Source organism: Zootoca vivipara, chromosome 9 (assembly GCF_965207765.1).
Source record: "Zootoca vivipara chromosome 9, rZooViv2.hap1.1, whole genome shotgun sequence".
Classification (NCBI taxonomy): Eukaryota; Metazoa; Chordata; class Lepidosauria; order Squamata; family Lacertidae; genus Zootoca; species Zootoca vivipara.
In genome coordinates this window covers 55,167,784-55,188,980 of record NC_142592.1, presented here as the reverse complement: position 1 = coordinate 55,188,980, position 21,197 = coordinate 55,167,784, and the positions used below count along the sequence as shown (strand labels likewise).

General features: G+C 42.4%; 1 protein-coding gene across 1 annotated transcript in view; it reads left to right on the top strand.

Moving 5' to 3' along the window:
• CACNA2D4 (calcium voltage-gated channel auxiliary subunit alpha2delta 4) overlaps positions 1-21,197 on the top strand; it is a 169,673-nt gene that overhangs the window by 50,606 nt on the left and 97,870 nt on the right. Inside the window, exons 17-24 of the mRNA XM_088676809.1 lie at positions 42-128; positions 1,664-1,735; positions 8,602-8,663; positions 11,890-11,957; positions 12,588-12,633; positions 13,959-14,056; positions 16,552-16,645; positions 17,528-17,623. Of these exons, the coding sequence (XP_088532935.1) occupies positions 42-128; positions 1,664-1,735; positions 8,602-8,663; positions 11,890-11,957; positions 12,588-12,633; positions 13,959-14,056; positions 16,552-16,645; positions 17,528-17,623 (623 nt within the window). The remainder of the gene's footprint in view (positions 1-41; positions 129-1,663; positions 1,736-8,601; positions 8,664-11,889; positions 11,958-12,587; positions 12,634-13,958; positions 14,057-16,551; positions 16,646-17,527; positions 17,624-21,197) is intronic.

Genomic DNA, 21,197 nt, shown 5'->3' with positions numbered 1-21,197 from the left:
AGCAATTCAGGAATGTTTTGTGTCTCACTTCTCAACTGCAGTATAAAGAAGGGAAAAAGCTAAAGCCCAAACCAAACTACAACAGTGTTGATCTTTCTGAGGTGGAATGGGAAGACGTGGATGAAACTGTAAGTGTCTAAACTGGGATTTCAGAGCATGCTCCCTCAGCTCCCACCAAAGTGGGTTCTTAGCAGGTCACAGTAAAACTACTGGGGAAGGCTGTAGCTGAGTGGTAGGGCATCTGAATTGCATGTAGAAGGTTCAATACCTGGCATCTCCAGGTAGGCCTGGGAATCTTCCCCGTAAGATCACTGAAGGGCTGCTTGCAGTCAATGTAGACAATACTGAGCTTGTTGCACCAATGGTCTGACTTGGTATAAGGTGGCTTCTTATGCTCCTATGTTCACAAATGCCTTTGGAAAGAGGAAAGCCTTTACAGTGTGTTAGAAAAAAACAAAAGATTGGGCCAGGTGAGCCCGTTGCACGGGCTGCAGGGTGGGGTGATTCTATCACTGTGGTGCACAACAACTAAAAGGCCAGGTTTCTTTTAGTCAGTAGACTAAGGGCTTCTCCACACTTACTTTACTCTGCTGTTTCCAGACACGGTTTGCACTTTAAAGATCCATGTCCAAGCACCCTTTATTTGCTCAGGAGTTTTCCCAGCAAAAACCCACTCTTTAAAGCTGAATTGGAGCAAATAGCAATCTGCAGAAAACCCAAACTGATGTTTGCTCCGATTGAGCCCTAAAGAGTAGGTTTTTTGCAGGGAAAGCTCTGGAGCATGGAGCTTTTAAGTGTGGACCTATGCCTGGAAAGAGCCAGAATGTTCTCCCTAGGGAAGTTTGCTGGACGCCTTCATTATACACCTCTAGGCACCTGGAAAAAGTGTTCCTTTTTAACCAGGCCTTTGTTTGATTTGATTGACATCCTTTGCCCCTTTAAAATGGTTTTTTGGGGGGAGTTATTGGGTTGTTGTTTTTGTTTTGATTATATATTTTGTGGTTTTATACTTTGATTTTGTTCTGTGAACTGCCCTGAGACCTCCGGGTATAGGGCGGTATATAAATTCTAATAATGATGATGATGTGTGGATAACCTCCGAAAGTGGTAACATGCAAAGGATACCTAAAAAGATCCGAAATTGAGATTTAGTTCATATCTTAGTATATTTGAGTATATACTCTTGAGACTAAGCCAGGCCAAAGTCCTTTACTTGGGTTAGAAGTTGGGTCCCTGGCCCCTCCAGTAAATGAATATATGTGCTTGGTGTTAGATTGCCACCCACATTCAGAATAGAGATTTCTGGGCTAGGTAGATCAATAGTATTGATATATAAAAAGGTACTCATGTTAAAATGTGTGATCAGAGGAGTTCTTTTGGCAAAAAAGTACATCTCCCCAAGGTTTGTGCCCCCTATACAGATCCCATGCTTAATTGAAGTAATCAGATGTTGTAAAGTGATAATTGCATCCCAGGATGACCGAGATCAATAAAATTATCTCATCCTAACCTGCTCTCTGCTATGCTTAGCTAAAGATGTGCTTATAAAAGGGGAAGAAAAGAAAAGCTTATGTCAAAGGCTCCTGCCTATTGCAGGCCACTTTAAAGCAGATGACCGCAATCCTAGCTGGAGGCACTAATTCAAATCTGTTCCCTTCTACAGCTGCGAACAGCAATGATCAATGGGGAAACAGGTGACCTCTCAATGGATGTGAAGGTGCCTGTAGATAAAGGGGTGAGTATATAATTTCTTGTTTTGGTACCCTGCATTTGGAACAATTGCACAGAATTAAAGCAAATTTACATAAAATCATAAACTTAGCAATAAATGTACAGTTCAAAACAAGTATTTAAAATAAATAAATAAATAAATAAAAGTCACACATTTAAACTCTTTTTTTAAAAAAAAATCCCTGAAGATTTACCTAAAATGAATCCTATAGCCACAGTCTTTACCAACCAACCAAAATGTTACTGAGAAAGTTCTCCAGAAGTTAGTGGAATAAAGAAGACTGAATTAGGAGCAAATAAGATTGCATTATGCTCCCGGGGTTACTGGGACAAAGAAGCAACAATGGCTGTTTTTGAAAAGTCATGTGTCCCAGTCTACCATGACATGTTGCTATGCACATCCAAAGGAGATCTGCCAGGGCCTATGTCTTCAAGCTTCTACATAACATGCCCTTCAGTCACTACACAATATTATGCAGTTTGACTTCTTTTGACTCTGTATCTGTGCATCACTTACATTAATTTCAAAATATGCTAATGAAAAATTTACCATGGCCCTCCTTCTGTTTTCTGCCTCACAAAGGACCAGCATAACGTTAGCACCCCAGGGAAATGGAAGCCATAAGAGGAAACCATATTCTGCTCCAGTGCAGGGCGGTCAAACTAAGTGAACCTTTGAGAGTGCTTCCAGCTTTACATTACTTTACTAATTAATATAATTTTGTTCTTTGCAAGACTTCTTTCAAATCCTACTTAGGATTATTCAGGAGGCAGAACCGCAGTTTTTTGTGAAATCGAATCATTTCTTGCAAATTTGTATTGCTGTAGTTATTTGTCATGAAGCTCCCCAGGTGCAATACAATGTTTCATTTCTAATTGCCTTATGACATTTTGGAGGAACCTAATTAGTTATCCCTTACCTACCATCATGTCTTTTCCTGTTATTGCTCCTTAGAGTTTTCTGTCTTATTATGGATTTTGTTTTGATTTTTTTTCCAGCGGCTTGCATGTTTCTTTCCCCCTTTTCTGTCCATTTTAACCTTGAGATAGACAATAGTTGTGGGACTTGTTTATGTCTTAATAAACTGTCATTTACATTATGTAACATGATTATACTAAATTATTACAGATGCATAAATACAGGACATTATAATTCACGAGAGCCGCTGCCAGTCAGTGTCAAAAATACTGAGCTAATGTTATAGAATCCTAGCATTATAGAGTTGGAAGGGATCCCAAGGGTCATCTACTCTAACCCCCTGCAGATGACAGGTGGCCATCCTACCTCTACCGTAAAACCTCCAATGAAGGAGAGTCCACAACCTCCCCAGGGAATCTGTTCCACTGTTGAATAGCTCTTACTGTCAGAAATACATTTAGTCGGAATCTCCTTTCTTTTAACTTGAAGCCATTTGTTTGAGTCCTACCCTCCGGAACAGGAAAAATCAAGCTTGCTCCATCTTCTATGTGACAGCCCTTTAAATATTTGAAGATGGCTGTCATATCTCCTCTCAGTCTCCTTTTATCCAGGCTAAACATATCCACTTCCCTCAACTGTTCCGCATCAGGCTTGGTTTCCACACCCTTTGTCATCTTGGATGCCATCCTCTGCACACATTCCAACTTGTCAATATCCTTCTTAATTTGTGGCGCCCAGAATTGTACATACTATTCCAGGTGTGGTCTGACCAAGGCAGAATAGAGTGGCAGTACTATTGTTGTTGTTTTTGTTGTTGCTTAGTCATTTAGTCATGTCCGACTCTTCATGACCCCATGGACCAGAGCACGCCAGGCACTCCTGTCTTCCACTGCCTCCTGCAGTTTGGTCAGACTCATGTTGGTAGCTTCGAGAACGCTGCCCAACCATCTCGTCCTCTGTCATCCCCTTCTCCTTGTGCCCTCAATCTTTCTCAACATCAGGGTCTTTTCCAGGGGGTCTTCTCTTCTCATGAGGTGGCCAATGTATTGGAGCCTTAGCTTCATGATCTGTCCTTCCAGTGAGCACTCAGGGCTGATTTCCTTCAGAATGGATGGGTTTGATCTTCTTGCAGTCCATGGGACTCTCAAGAGTCTCCTCCAGCACCATAATTCAAAAGCATCAATTCTTTGGCGATCAGCCTTCTTTATGGTCCAGCTCTCACTTCCATACATCACTACTGGGAAAACCATAGCTTTAACTATATGGACCTTTGTCGGCAAGGTGATGTTTCTGCTTTTTAAGATGTTGTCTAGGTTTGTCATTGCTTTTCTCCCAAGAAGCAGGAGTCTTTTAATTTCGTGACTGCTGTCACCATCTGCAGTGATCATGGAACCCAGGAAAGTAAAATCTCTCACTGCCTCCATTTCTTCCCCTTCTATTTGCCAGGAGGTGATGGGACCAGTGGCCATGATCTTGGTTTTTTTGATGTTGAGCTTCAGACAATATTTGCGCTCTCCTCTTTCACCCTTATTAAAAGGTTCTTTAATTCCTCCTCACTTTCTGCCATCAAGGTTGTGTCATCAGCATATCTGAGTCTGTTGATATTTCTTCCGGCAATCTTAATTCTGGCTTGGGATTCATCCAGTCCAGCCTTTCACATGATGAATTCTGCATATAAGTTAAATAAGCAGGGAGACAATATACAGCCTTGTTGTACTCCTTTCCCAATTTTGAACCAATCAGTTATTCTATGTCCAGTTCTAACTGTAGCTTCTTGTCCCACATAGAGATTTCTCAGGAGACAGATGAGGTGATCAGGCACTCCCATTTCTTTAAGAACTTGCCATAGTTTGCTGTGGTCGACACAGTCAAAGGCTTTTGCATAGTCAATGAAGCAGAAGTAGACGTTTTTCTGGAACTCTCTAGCTTTCTCCGTAATCCAGCGCATGTTTGCTATTTGGTCTCTGGTTCCTCTGCCCTTTCGAAATCCAGCTTGCACTTCTGGGAGTTCTCGATCCACATACTGCCTAAGCCTGCCTTGTAGAATTTTAAGCATAACCTTGCTAGCATGTGAAATGAGCGCAATTGTGCGGTAGTTGGAGCATTCTTTGGCACTGCCCTTCTTTGGAATTGGGATGTAGACTGATCTTCTCCAATCCTCTGGCCATTGCTGAGTTTTCCAAACTTGCTGGCATATTGGGTGTAGCACCTTAACAGCATCATCTTTTAAAATTTTAAATAGTTCAGCTGGAATATCATCACTTCCACTGGCCTTGTTATTAGCAGTGCTTTCTAAGGCCCATTTGACTTAACTCTCCAAGATGTCTGGCTCAAGGTCAGCAACCACACTTCCTGGGGTGTACGAGACCTCCATATCTTTCTGGTATAATTCCTCTGTGTATTTTTGCCACCTCTTCTTGGTGTCTTCTGCTTCTGTTAGATCCTTTCCACTTTTGTCCTTTATTATGGTAATCTTTGGACAGTACTATTACTTCCCTTAATCTGGATGCCACAACAATGATGAACAATGGAAGGCAAGAGGTGGGAGTGTGTGCCAGATTTTGGCGTCACACAGGGCACTGCTGGAATTTTAAAGCCCAATGTCCACCACTGCCACACACATGCTTTTTTGCCAGGTGTGTGTGCCCTACTGCCGCCTCTGGTTAAACCTCTTGAGAGAACATTTGTCCCCATATTAATATTCTTATGACCTGAGATCTGCTGTAGAGGCAGTCCATACATTAACCATTGTTTAAGATACCTTCAACTCTCCTGAAAGCCAGTGCAGTGGTTAAAGTGTCAGACCAGGACCTGGGAGATGAGGGTTCAAATCCTCACTCAGCCACGAAGCTCACTGGGTGACCTTGGGCCAGTTAGTGCCTCTCAGCCTAACCTTCCTCACAGGGTTGTTGTGTGGATTAAATGAGGAGTGGGGAGAGCAATGTATGCCACCTTGAGCTCATTGGGGGGAAATGGTGGGTGGTAATAATAATAATAATAATAATAATAATAATAATAATAATAATAATAATAAACCAATTGTCTTTACCCAGTTTTACTAGCCTTTTTATAGCTCCTATACATTTTTCTTATGCAGGGTGGCAATGCAATTCTTTCAGCTTTTGGATCCACCATAAATTCAGTCAGCTAACTGTATATTTTTCTCTTTCTCTCAGAGCACAATGAAAAAGCATTTTAAAGGTTAGCAAAGAAAGGTCCCATGGGTGCTCCTTCTTCCATGCCTTTTCTCACCTTCTTCTGTCTCCACACACATTCACTTCAGCCTTTGCTTGCCCTTGTTCTGTGCTCGCAGACTTTCAGTCGACTTTCAAGTTACACAAAATAGCTCACTTACCCCTTAGCGTTTATTAATTAAATATTGGAACTGAGATTTCAAGACTCCTCTGTGTAAATCTGTGTGCATGATATAGAGTGCATGTACTTTACCAGTTAACATCAGTACTCAGACAAACACAACAGGGAAAAGGAAACCAGCAGAGTGGGGAAAATCTGATGAAATCAAGTTTTATCTGTTTCTTTAATAGGCACCCCTGTTCTGTATCATCTCCTGCTATAGTCGAGAGTGTCTTGTCACTTTTCGTGTCTGGCAGAAGAGTTACTTAGAAATGCTTAAAAATAAATAAATCTTTTATTACTTACTCCTCCCCCCCCCTTAAAATAAAACTGCAGTATAATATTCTCTCAGCAATTCAAATGAATATTTCTTAATACAAAATGTTTAATAGTGACTATTTTTATCAAAGTCATTTTTGATTTTCTCTCATTTCCCTACATTTTTTAAAAACCGTTTTCTCTTACTTTTAATATAATGACTTCTCTTCCTGTCCTATTTTATCTTTGCAATAACCTTGCAAGGTAGGAGACTGTGCTAATAAATACAGTACTGACCTGAGCACACTGAACACACAAGGCAGCCCTTTGTGTGAAAGGAAGGCACTTCCACTTGCATAAAGGGTGCATGTCTCATTTTGGGATTCACCCCCACCCCCCAACACACACACACACCCCACACTGTGCCAGAGGAATTACCAAGTGGCTTTTCAGGAGCTGCAGGAATGAGGTGGGAAAGCCCTGTTACAATCCTGGCATCTACTACACTTCACAAGTGTATCTTAATGTGTAATGATTCTTACCTGGTTTTAGTGGATTAGAATTTGTCCTTTTTATGCTTATGGGTGTCTGAACACATTTATTATTCTTATGCTTTATTCTCTGTTAATGGATTTAGAGTGTTTGGTAAGTTCTGTATGTTAATATTTTGTAAGTCACTGTGAGGCGTTTTGTAAAAAGTGATGGACCAATGTGTTTTTTTTGGCAGGGTAGGAATCCCAGAGTAAAATATTAAAAGTGACCCAAATGCAATAAAAGGAATAAGAATAGGACACACAGAGGGAAGCATTGAATCTTTCACAGTTATAAGTTGAGGAGAGCATATTCCTTCCCCTGCCCTGCACATAGGGAAGCCACCTGATTCTGGGCAGCCGACACACATACCTTCAGGGCTATTGGGCTGTCCATGCTTGGCCAGTTAATGAAGTCAGCCAAGATATTTTTGAAATGCTCAGCTGGCAGCCAGCAATCTATCTTTGTGATGCATGGACAGTTCTGCCTCGATCCCCCTCAATGCCTGCTGTCATTGTGCCAGATGGATTTCCAGTACACTGAGGATTAGTGCTTAACGGGCAGCAGGAGGGGCAATGGTGGAGAGAGGGAAGAGAGAGACAGTCTCGTGTGACGACAGTGATAGTGGAAGTGAGCGACAAGGACAGAGACTCTGATCCTGCTGCTCTGCTACCTTCTCCCCCATGTCTCCAATCCCTTTGGTAACTCCATCTAGCCCATCTGTTGAGTTATGGCAGGTCAGGCACAGATAAGGCTCTTTGGAGGGTTTTGCAACACTTGAGGTGTACTGAAGCAGGGCTGGAGCAATCTGCCCACTGATTTTGCTGTCGGTGGTCTTTGCATTCTAATCCTGTCTGCCTCCAGCAAGTATTGTGTTGCTAATGCTAACATGCACCTGTAAGAGAGGTCTGAGCAAGCTGGCAACAGGTTTGAGACCTTACTGTCACAGATAATTCTACTTGGAAAGGGCCCCACAAGAACAACAATCTGGGAGTTAGCAAAGGGGCAAGCATTTTATGCAGGGCTGCTTAACTGGAGGTCTGAAGGCTTCCCATGGCAGTTGGTGTGGATGCCTCTGGTCCTGGAGCAAGGTTATATAGATTTAATAACTCATCAGAGTCACTACTGCAATGAGATCTACTGGAAGGATTCTGCTTCTCTCCCAAAGTCTCATGGACTAAACTGTCACAATCCCTTCATAAAATCATAGAGATGGAAGAGACCACAAGGGCCATAGAGTCCAACCCCCTGCCAAGCAGGAAACACCATCAAAGCATTCTTCACATATGCCTGTCAAGCCTGTACTTTATTTTTTTCTGTCCTGAATCTTACAACTTTCAGCAGTTCTAGTGTTGTGACAGTGGGAGGAGTACTTCTCAGATGCTACCTGCTGCAACCTGTTGGTGCATCACCTAAAAACAAGCGAAATATGTTTGTGTTTTTCTTCAAGTTGTTGTTGTTTTTCAATTCAGGTACACCAAATTAAGTAATCACTTCTAATCCATATGATTTAATTGGGTTCAAATTTTCTTTAACCATAGGGTTGTCCTTGTCTTGAGATTCTTTAATGCATGTATGGAGTGACTCCTGTCTGGTGTTCCAAAAAAAGCAACACCCAAGAAAATAATCCTGCTTCTAAGTTCCTCCAATAAGAAGACAACACTCTTTAGGTGACAGAGCAGGACCTTTGGAGAGATCCTGACTACCCTTGTTGAAATGCAGCTGCTATTTGGACATGACCAGTGGTCACATTTAAGAGACAAAACTACACTTCTGGTTGTGATTTCTCTCTCTCTCTTCTTTTCCAGAAACGAGTTCTCTTCCTCACTAATGACTATTTCTTTACTGATATCAGCGGCACACCCTTTAGGTGAGTGGGCAGGTCCCTTAGAGCAAGGGTTGGGAACATGCACCTTTCCAGACGTTGCTGCACTGCAACTCCCACTATCCCTGATCACTGGCTATGCCCATGGGGGTTGATCCAACCACATCTAGAGGGTCCCAGGTTTCCCACCATTGATTTATACTTATTTAAGAACTTTAAAAAGTGACTACAACTTGCCTCTGCACCTCTGGAATAAAAGAAAAGGGTATCTAAAATGCAGCACTTGATGTCTGGGTGGACTTCAGCTACAGCATATCTCATTAAAAAAAAGCATTGTCCATGTTTATATGGGCTAGCAGGTGGGAGACATCTGCACAGTCAAACCACTTGCCTTGGCTCACTTGTGGAGACATCTAGATTGCTTTTAATTAAGCACACGGTAGTCTCGATAGTGAGGTTAATCTGAGGAAGACCTGCTTTAGGACCGAATGAGGTACTCTCACAAATTCCGCAAAAACAAGTTAGAGATGAGCTTGCAATATCTCCAAATCTGGGAGAGTTGTGTACAGCTATTAACCAAATGAAAAACAACAAAGATAGTGGACCTGATGGGATACTTGCCGAAATCTTCAAAGTGGGTGGAATTGAACTTACACAACAACTTCACAAGCTAATCGAAAAAATCTGGGAAAGAGAATAAATCCCAGCAGACTTTAGGGATGCCAAAATTATCAATCCCTAAAAAAAAAAGGTGACAGAACTGATTGTGGAAACTATCGAGGCATCTCTTCATTAGCTGCGGCCGGCAAAATTCTTGTGAGGATCTTAGCAAACCGTCTGGTAACAATATCCGAGGTGACCCTTCCTGAATCCCAAAATGGTTTTCGTCCTTCTAGGGGGACAGTGGACATGATTTTCACTGCTCGACAGCTTCAAGAAAAATGCAGAGAGCAAAACCAACCCCTGTATATGGTGTTTATTGACCTGACTAAGGCTTTCGACACTGTAAATCATAATGCCCTGTGGACTGCCCTTCTGAAAATTGGCTGCCCAGATAAATTTGTAAACATCGTTCGGCTCCTCCATGATAATATGACAGCAACAATTGCAGATAACAATGGCTCTCAAAGTGAACCATTCACAGTGGGATCAGGTGTTAAACAGGGTTGTGTTATTGCCCCAACTCTATTCATTATTTTCATTGCCATGATCCTACACTTTGTCGACGGGAAACTCCCCACCGGAGTAGAAATCATATATCAAACAGATGGAAAGCTCTTCAATCTGAGCAGGCTGAAAGCAAGAAGTAAGGTAACTTCCGTCATAGAGCTTCAGTATGCTGATGACAACATAGTGTGCGCACACTCAGAGGATGACCTCCAAACCATCCTAAATATCTTTGCAGAAGCTTACGAAAAGCTTGGCCTATCACTTAACATCCCAAAAAACCAAAGTGCTGCACCAACAAGTACAAAATAACCCCTTTGCAGCACCACAAATCCAACTCAGTGGTGTAACATTGGAAAATGTTGATCACTTCTCCTACCTAGGCAGTTACCTTTCCACAAGGGCCAACATTGATGCCAAAATCCAGCATCGCCAGAGCTCTGCAAGTGTGGCTTTCTCCCGATTGAAGTGCAGAGTGTTTGAGGACCGGGACGTTCACAGGGAAACCAAAATGCTTGTTTACAAAGTTATTGTACTACCAACATTACTATATGCTTGTGAAACATGGACCACTTATAAACACCATCTCCAGCTCCTCGAAAGAGTCCATCAACGGTGTCTCCAAAAATTTTTACACATCACTTGGGAAAACAGGCAACTAATATCAGGGTACTGGAAGAAGCAAAGATCACTAGTGTTGAAGCAATGATTCTTCAACATCAACTTCGTTGGACTGGTCATGTTGTGTGGATGCCTGATGATCGTCTTCCAAAGCAACTACTCTTTTCTGAACTTAAAAATGGAAAGCGTAATGCTGGTGGTCAACAAAAGAGGTTTAAAGACTGTCTCAAGGCAAATCTTTAAAAATGTAGTATAAACACTGACAACTGGGAAACCCTGGCCTGCGAGCGCTCCAGTTGGGGAACAGCCTTTACCAAAGGTGTCATGGGCTTTGAAGAAACTCAATCTCGGGACACAAGGGAGAAATGTGCTAAGAGGAAGGCACGCTTGGCAAATCCACACTGTGATCAACTCCCACCTGGAAACCAGTGTCCCCACTGTGGAAGGATGTGTAGATCCAGAATTGGCCTCCACAGTCACTTACGGACCCATTGTTAAAACCGTGTTTATGGAAGACTATCTTACTCGGCTACGAGTGATCACCAATGAAAGAAAGAAAGAAAGAAGAAGACATATTCAGATATATCATGTACTATAGCCCTTCCTGGACTATACCAAATATAGGTGGAAGATAACATGCTCTCCCTGTATTAAAAATGAAAGCCTGGGCCTTAGAGAGAAGATGGGGGTAGAACACTTCATATATTTCAATGAACAGCAGGACTTTGATAAAGGAGAACATTCATACATACAGCCAACTCTGTTTGCAGTCAAACTGGCATCATCCACACACCAGAGGGAGGCAGCTGCAGGCTTGGGGAAACCATCAAAGTTTGGAGAAGTACAAAACATATTTTTTAAATGTTAAGGATTCGGAAATAGCCCAGTGAAGAGTGGGTGTGACCAGTGGCCACAAAATCCTGACTGACCTAAGGTGGGGAGTAGGGAAGGAAAACTGGGTAGGTTATGAAATATAGAGTATCCTGGAAATGGGGATGGATGGATGGCTTGAGCAGGATTACTCTATCCTGCAACACTTTGTTGCAGGCCCCACTTGGTCATATATTCTCTCACTGATGTCCCAAAGTGCTACATTCCTAGAAGGGCTGCACCATATGCTGTTACTTTTAAGGACTTAGTTCATTTTCAGGTCCTTTCTAGCCTTAGAGTTCTTTTACTGGTTAGTTGCATTCCTGTAATTTGGAATTTCACAATGTATGTTTCAGCAATGAGAGTTCAATTTAAGTGATGATTCACTACTAAAAATCAGTTTTTCATGGCAGCATTCAACTTACGCTATCAAAATCCAAGTTTTGAGGGGCTTCAAACATTTTAGAATGTTAATTCAGCAATGTGTAAATGAGGAGAAATTTTCAGTGCAAGTAAGTTGGTGTTTATTACAGTAATAGCTCCACCACACAATGCAGGCCTTTGCAAGTCTCCTTACTGGAAAACATTTTCTCTTTCATCTCTCAATCCACAGTCTGGGAGTCGTTCTATCGCGAGGGCACGGTGAATACATCCTGCTTGGGGACACTTCAGTGGAAGAAGGTAGGGTGAATGGCACAGCTTCATCATGCAATCACAGGGAGAATTGATGGAGCATTGCCTTGTTTTAACACAGCTGGGTTCATATCTCAAACTGTTCTTTCCTTTGCCACACAACACTACCACATCTCCTATGTATTTGTTTCCCTGTTTGAATCAGGAGCTTGGCAATAGAAGCCTATTAATTAAATCCCTGAAATATATATTATGGGAACACATTCCCCAAATTACCCAAATAAAAACTGGTTCATACGTACCTGTGGTGAGGAACTTCAGGCCTGGGAGTGGGATATGGTCTTCCTGGACTCTCTGTCTGACTCCTAGGACCTTCCCTGGGCCACACCCCTTTCTCAGAATGTGGAATTTTAGAACCCATGGTTTTATAACACATCTAAACCATGTGATTCAAACAGGCTGACCTATAAACAGGAAACGGGGTGTGATCTAAAGAGGGAAAATAGTTTAAACACCTCCACAGCCTGAGCTCATCTAGAGGTCTCATCTTCATCCCCTGAAAATTCACTCTCTAATTTCAATTCCTGGGGGAAACACAGGATACAAAAACATGTTGAACATACAGAGGAATCCATAAGGCTGTGAATAAATGAGTCTTTGTTTGCTTTTTGGTTTCAGGTTTACATGATCTGCTGCAGCCAGACTTGACTTTAGCCAATGAATGGTAAGTGGCCAGAATTCTTCTAATCGGGGGGGGGGGGCGGGGGAGAGACCTGGGAAGGAGACAAATGAGCTGCTACTTGGCTTTGGGGACTTTACATTTAAGGCCTTGAGAAAACATGGTCCTGGCATCTAAGGGGCCAAAGCTCAGTGGCAGATAACATTTTTGCATGCAGAAGGTCTTGTGTTCATTCCCTGGAATCTCCAGTTAAAGGATCTTAACAGTGTTGGAAGAAAGGACTTTTTTTTTGCCTGCTGCCCTGTATGAACCAATGCTCTGTCTTAAGGCAGCAACATATGTTTATGTAAGTCTGTATCCCGAGGAACAATGTGGATCCCATGAAATAACTGCACCGTGTTATTTTAAACTTTTTGTGAGGAGCCTAACTTTCCTAGATGCTAAATAAACAAACTGCACAACTCCCCACCCCCTTACATTTTCTAGGGAATATTTTATTCTTATCAAAACATTCTCTACAGTAGCCCTAATCCAGCTCCATCACTGATATCCTCAAATGATTGATTGTTGAGCTGCACCCACTTAGCATGGATATAATTTGTAGCTGAAGTGCAGAGCTATATTTTTGGAGCAATTTGATTCAAGTTCTTGCCTTTGTTTCCAGGTGTCTATGCAGTGCTGCATCTAGAGCAGGGGTCAGCAAACCTTTTTCAGCAGGGGGCCAGTCCACTGTCCCTCAGACCTTGTGGGGGCCGGACTATTTTTTGGGGGGGAGGGGGGCGGAATGAACGAATGCCTATGCCCCACAAATAACCCAGAGATGCATTTTAAATAAAAGCACACATCCTACTTATGTAAAAACACCAGACAGGCCCCACAAATAACCCAGAGATGCATTTTAAATAAAATGACACATTCTACTCATGTAAAAACACACTGATTCCTGGACCATCCGTGGGCCAGATTTAGAAGGCGATTACACTGGATCCGGCCCCCAGGCCTTAGTTTGCCTACCCATGATCTAGAGCAAGTGCATAGACCTAGAAACCAAGTAACATTCTTTGTTCCTGATGCACTGATATGGGTGCAAAGGATAGTTTTGATGTTACTCTCAGTCACAGGACATTCCTTAGGGCCTAGGGTCTCCATTACTGTGGGTAGTGAACATTTGGGTCCGGAGCTGACAGGTCTTAGCCATGGCAACTGTCTTCATTTCTTAAGTATATACTGGAGATCAGAGATCATGGAAGTTGTTCCAACTGAGATTTGAGCTCTGTCCCAAGCATGCAGATTTGCCAGGACATCTCTTATGAGTGCAGAAAAGTTGTCCAAAGGAACTTCTGAATCACATTTTTGGTCTTTCTTTCTAGGATTTATTGCATTACAGATATTGATCCAGATCACAGGAAGCTGAGTCAATTAGAGGCCGTGATCCGTTTCCTCACAGGAGAAGAAGCTGACCTGGAATGTGAGTTCTGGAATATTACTCCTGGAATACATCCTAATGAGAAGCCTTATTATGATAAGGGATGGGAGAATCTGCCAATTTCAGTTTCTCTCAGATTCTCATTTTTCCACTCTTAAGTTCAGGTCTCCAGATTTGCATTTTTTAAAATAGTCCTTATGAAGATTCATCAACATCCTAATAGAACACATTTTTGTATGCATTTCTGCCTTAGTATACACTTTTACAATGCAATTTTCCATAATATGATGCATTTTTGTGTATTATTTTTACTAATACCGGTACAGTGCATTTTTATGCACACTACAGTATATGGCTACAGTATTCGTGGCTGGAGAAATGCACTGCAACATTTGCAAAAGTGTGAATTTCAAAGGATGGTTCATATATTGTTTCAGAATGCATTGATTAGGTAGGTTTGCCTTTAAATGCAAAATGAAATTAATTTCTCCACCATCACTACTTATGATAGCAAGTTACTTCATCTATATGTGACATTGCCGCTATTCAAGAGAGGTCAGGTCCCATAATTGCAGAAGTGGAGTACAAAAGCATTAAGCATGAATGAAGCAATGGGGCAGTCAAGATGTTTAACCTGTGTGCCACATCCAAAATTCTTGTATGATGGAGAGCCACAGTCCTGCCACATCTTCATCCACATTCCCCCCTTTTCTGTCTCACCTGAGGATTCCTGCTGTCCAGGGTACAACATGCTGTGAGGTCTATGTGCCCCCACTGTATGCTGACGATGTAACCAGCATGGCACCACTGCCTACTCATAATTAATTCTGACCCTGCCTTGGTTTTCAAATTAACTGCAAATTGGAACTGGCAGGCTCAGCCCATGCCTAGGCAGATGGTGACATCCACCTCTTCTCATTAATCTCCCAGCATTGTTCGGTTAGTCAGAGGCATGCTGCTCACTGAAAATGAAAGTTGAGCTTTCGGCTATCATGGCTTTGATTGCTAGCAACTATTAATGGATCTGTCTCTCTTTATGTATTAACTTAACCTTTGTCTCCCACTGTCACATCAACCTCCTTCATAGGAACATAGGAAGCTGCCTCATACTGAGTCAGACCAATGGTCCATCTAACTCAGTACTGTGTGTGCTCACTGGCAGTGGGTTTCCAGGTAGACCTACTTGGAGATGCCAGGGATTGAACCTGGAACCCTCTGTATGGAAGACAGAACCTGCACCACTAAGTTATGATTTCTTCATCTAGCTTCAACCTATCAGTCCAGTAGCCTGCCCTTTCTAGGCAAGGATGTTCTGGAGAGCAAACCTCTCTCCAGAGGCTTGAATGAAGGAGGACTTGAGAGGTAAATATGCCTCATTAACAAGAAGAAAGTTACTCTGGGTTAAGCCACCTATTTGTTTGAGCCAGACAGGGACATCCAATATGGTACTCTTTAGATGGTGTGGAATTCTAAGTTAGAATTCTAAAGCCAAATTTATCAAATTTATACTCTCTGAATCAATATGCTAACCGAATCTTGCAGTTCTCCAGCTAATGTTTTTAAACATGCATATATTGGGAGAAAGTGTGCATTAAAAATGAACATATTAGTGAAAATAAAATATAAAATGCATTATATTAGTGGAGATTGTTTGCAAAAATGTGTACGTTAATTGAAACTGCATATAAAAATACATTTTTAGGAGAATTTTTCATTAAAATGCTGGTGAATTTTCATGATGATTGTAAAAATTGCTGCAAAATGTGGAGAGCTAAACATGTCTCTTTTAGCTGTACTGCACTACTTTTTGTATTTGAATTATTTTTATTGTATTGTTTTGTGTGACTTTCTTCAATTGAAAAAGATTTTTAAAAGAAAGAGGCAACTAAATTTAAGCCTGGAAAATCGAGAAATGGAAAGAACTGAAATTGACAGATCCTTCTATCCCAAATATTGAATATCAGAAAAGAAAAATGGAAAAATGAGGAGTGGGCAGGGGTGGAATATCATTCTTGAGCTCCTTGGAAGGCAGAGCTGACTGGCAGGAATCCTGAGCACTAGCACTCTTGCTGAGAGGTGAAGACACTCTGCAACTTACTACTCTCTTTGGGGGGAGACTTGCATTTTAGCAGTATCTAGAGACTGCTGGTTTAAAAAATATAGATTCTTAAATCAAAATTTTAATTAAGGCTGATGGTCAAGACATATTTATCTGGATGCAGATCTTCTTAAAGAAACCAGTGCTCCTTCTTAGCAAATTTGTTTAGGGTACCAACATTAATATGGAATATAGAAATTTTTCTATTTGGGAAATGTTAATATATGAGATAGTTTGCGGGGGCTTTGTACCAAATTCTACAAAAGGTGAATAAATACAGATTCCTAGATCCTAGCATAAAATTAGGAAAAGACCATGCATGCACACCATGCATTAAGGTCGATAAATGTAACAAAATAAAGTATTCAAAGCTTCATAAACCTTACTTAGTCTTTGCACTTGGTCTTTCTCCTTTCTCTCTCTTCGTTTTCATGCCCAGGCGATGAAGAATTAGTTCAAGAGGTGCTGTTTGATGCTGTAGTAACAGCACCCATGGAAGCCTATTGGACAACATTAGCACTCAACCTGTCTGAGTAAGTGCATGCTTCATAATTTAAGGCAGGTTTTGCCACATCTAAACATGTTCTTGCTGAATCCAGGCTAGACTACTTTAATGTGCTCTATGTGGGGCTTATCATCATCATCTTATACCCCACCTACGGTTGCCTCAGCCACCCTGGGCAGTTTCTAGCATAATAACAGCACAGCAAAACGTCAAACATTAAAAACTTCCCGATACAGGGCTGCCTTCAGATGTCTTCAGAAAATTATGTAGTTATTTATCTGTTTGACATTTGATGGGAGGACATTCCACAAGGTGGGTGCTGCTACTGAGAAGGCCCTCTGCCTGGTTCTCTGTAACTTCACTTCTTCCAATGAGGAAACTGCTAGCAGGCCTTTGGAGCTGGACCTCAGTGAACACGCTGAATGATGGGGGTGGAGAGTTAGCCTTTCCTCATAGGGAATGATTTCTTACAGAAAGAAAATATGAAGGTTACAGTTCCGCAGGCCAAGAATAGAATCCCATCACCCTCTGTAACACTGGAAAGTGGTGATGGTGGTGACATGTGTGCAGTTATCACATAGGAACATTGGAAACTGCCTAATGGTGAGCCAGATGAGTCCATCCAGCACACCACTGCTGTTAGTAACCGGATGCCTCGGGTAATGGATATTGCTACAGCTGCTCTCACATGAAATGACCATCCAGTCCATGTCAGCTACTCTCCAGGCCTTCAGAGCTCTTCCTGGAGATGCTGGGAACTGAACCTAGGGTCTTTGTATGCAAAGCCTGTATTCTATGCCCCACTAACCTCAGGTTGTTTGGTGCAAAGTACAGTATATTGAACTGGTTCTGCAGAAACCTAATGCTATATACCTTTGTCTCTCTCTTTTGGTGCAACTGCATCCAACAGTGAGGCTGAAGGAGGGGTGGATATGGCCTTTATGGGAACTCGGGCTGGTCTTATGAGGAGTGCCCTCTATGTTGGAACTGAGAAACTTTCTAACAGGTGAGTCCTTTGGATGCATATATCGGAGACATTCCTCCTCCATTGCCCCTCAGTGTAGCTTAGGACGATTGAAATCAGAATGAATGTGCATGGAGTGATCATTCAGCAAATGCACTGGAACTATAATAACCATTCCTTTCCTCTCAACAACTCCTCCTGTTATTGTCAAACCCTGCTACTTAATATTTGCAAATATTGAACTCCAAAGGGTATCAATTTACAAACTGATAAAATTTCCTTATATTGACTTACCACATGGCTTTGGGGGTTGATTTCAGGATGCATAAAACCAGCAAACATTATACATTGATCTAGAGAGTCTAGCAGCAGATGTTTGCAGTCTCCCTGGAAAAATCAGGAGCCAGCCTATAACGCAGTCACTACATTGCTGTGTGTTTGTTGATTTTACTTATTGCAAAACCAGTCTCAGGAACCCTTGCCTTCCCCTTCAGACTAATCTGAGATCACTTTTGGAATGTGTAAACACCCCCCAAAGGCTGAGGCTTCATTTTGATTCAGGGCTGACTATTGCTTGGTCCCAGAGCCTGTTTCAAACATTAGGACTCCTTCTCATCCCCCTCTGCAGTGCACAGGAAATTGTGTGGGCTGACAAACACGCTTGTCTTGATCCAACCAATGGTTGGGCTTTCACATGGGTATCCCTACCTAGGGCTACTCTAGATGTTCTTTTTATTGCATATTCATGTTTATTTGTGCTCATGTTGCTATCAGTGCAGTCATACACAATTCCACTTTTAATACTATTTGAAGTTTCAATTGTTTTGGGGCGGTCAATACTGCTTCATTCCTAGTCAGTGCATATCCTGTAACATCCTGCTGAAACCTCATGACTTTTCAAACCACAAATGTTCTGGGGAGTTTTTGTCCTACTTTTGTTGTGCTATAGCCCCTCAATTAAAAAAAAAGCAGAATAAATCCAGCACTAATGCACTATTGTGTCCACAGCATGTTGCAGAATACAGCACAATAAAACACCAGATGGGTGGGTCCTCCTAATGCGAGGAATAATGACATGGGTAGGCAAACTAAGGCCCGGGAGCTAGATCCGGCCCAATCGCCTTCTAAATCCGGCCTGTGGACGGTCCAAGAATCAGCGTGTTTTTACATGAGTAGAATGTGTTCTTTTATTTAAAATGCATCTCTGGGTTAGTTGTGGGGCATAGGAATTCATTCATTTCCTCCCCCAAAAATATAGTCCGCCGCCCCACAAGGTCTGAGGTACAGTGGACCTGCCCCCTGCTGAAAAAGTTTGCTGACCACTGAATAATGAGAACAAATGAGAGCCACAGTTGTGGCTCCTCCCTCAATCGAAAGCCAAGGCTGTATTAGCATAGCCATTTCAGAGAGCCAGGATGGGTGTACCTCTGTTCAGAGCAGCACTTTATATGTTAATCTTTGCTCTACACAGCTGCATACCTTCTGACATCTCACAGACAAAAATAAAGTCACTCTATATGCGTGTAACATCCCACTTTGCCTACCAAAAGTCAGTGCTTGAAGGCCTTTTTACATTGTTGAAGGTGGTCCTCCAACTTTATTTAGTCTGCAGTAGCAGATATATAGGTGGGTGTGGGAGAGATATTTGCCTGTTGTTATATTTCTATCCTACTAGCCCGGGCAGCATAAGAGGTTGCTCCCTTATTTACCCTAGAAATAACCCTGTAAAGTTAGCTGTGAAGTGAAAACCCCTGTGAAGGGAGATGCACTGATAGTCTGGTGTACCGTGTCCAGTTTAGTAGATGGTCAGGCCGATAGTTTGGTGTACTGTGTCCTGTTTAGCCCAGAGAGTGGAAGAATTAGGGGAAACAGGATAGATACTCTCTTCAAATATCTGAAGGACTGTCACATGGAAGATGGAGCAGGCTTGTTCTCTGTTGCTTCAGAGGGCAGGACTAGAACTAATAGGTAGAAGCTGGAAATTGCAGGGGAGCAAGAAACCCCTACCGGTATATGACTTTGGAACAAATTGTGTCATGTAGCAGTGGACTGTCCTTCACTGGGGGTGTTTAAGCAGAGGTTGACTGGCTATCTGTCAGTGTCCGTGTACTTGTATTAGGGCTGGCCCAAGGCATTTTGGCACCTGAGAGGATCCTCAAAATGGCACACACACATTGGCCAGGGAAAAAGGGGTGAGTGAAGCTCTACACCAGGAACAAGGGGGGAAGTAAATCAACATTAGCAGACTTTTGAAGTGGGAATCAAAGGCAGTCGTGGGAGGAAAAGGGGCCTGCTCTGAATTATGCTGGGTGGGTGCAGAACCCAGAACACTCAGAGGACATCCCCCAACGTTTCCTTCCTAGGGGTGGGAGGAGACCAGCAGAGCCTCCTATTCGCTGAGAAGCCAATGTAGAGGTGGCGTGGGAGTGCTGCTGAGGAGGCATCAGATCTGGCCTCCAAGGATTGTGCTGCAGCTATTTTTGCTACTGCTGCTGCTGCAATGGCAGGTGATGCCATTGGAGACCCCTATGGATCCTGCTGCCCAAGGTTTTGCCTTATAGGTGGCTGGCCCTGACTTGCATCTTCCATTTCAGAACCTGCACAGAGCAGGGGCTTGGGCTACATGGCCTCCAAAATCCCAGCTAACACTATTATAATATGGTGATTGGTCCAGGGCTATCCATTTCATAGTTTCATAGCTGGAGAGGGATGTGAACCTGGATTTTCCTTCTCCTACAATATATCCTGCTTAACAGTTCAAAAATACAGTTGTCATCAACACCCTGTAGTTTACAAGGCAGATTGCTGCCTGTGTTCATTTACATGCAGGCGTGGTTAAAGTCAAGATGCCTCTGTCCCCACATCTAGATATACTGGGAAAGAAGCTAACGCTTGAAGAATTGCAATGCTGCCCACTAACAATACTTTTAAAGGCCTCTCTGAAAGGCAACACAGGGCAAACAAGGCCAGTGATTCGGCAGCAGAAAATAGGTATTATACCCGGTGAATAGGGAACACGGGAGCACTTGAACCTGAGAACAAGGGAAACTGAGTCTGTGTCCAAGAGCATGTCTTCCAGGCATGCTTTATTTTCAGCATCAGTCTTTCCCCCCCAAATAATGTTTTGCCAAAGGCCACAAGGAAATAATTAGCAACCTGTTGGTTCAAATCGCCTGCCTTGTTCCCTTAGTGAAAGGATGCACAGTGTAGCCTCTCAGTGTGTTCTTGCTACATCCATTGTCTGTAGTAACACTAACTTCCTGAGCTAACATGTGACACCTGCTGCTGCTATGATACTCTCATAACCAGATCCCTTCCACTTGCTAGTGGCAATATCTGTTAGTACATGCATGGTGCAGTTGTTAGTAACCGGATGCCTCGGGTAACAGATATTGCTACAGCTGCTCTCACATGAAATGACCAGACATCCTGGCTGGGACAGGAGATGTCCCTCTTTGCAGTGCCTTTACTCTTCTAAATTTATGCACATGGAATTTAGTGGCCTTGCTCAATATCCTGATACATATATATTTTTTAATCAGAAGAAAGAACTTGTTCAGGAGGCACATATGTGGCAGCAGTGCACATCTCTATAAGCAAAAATTACAACACTTGG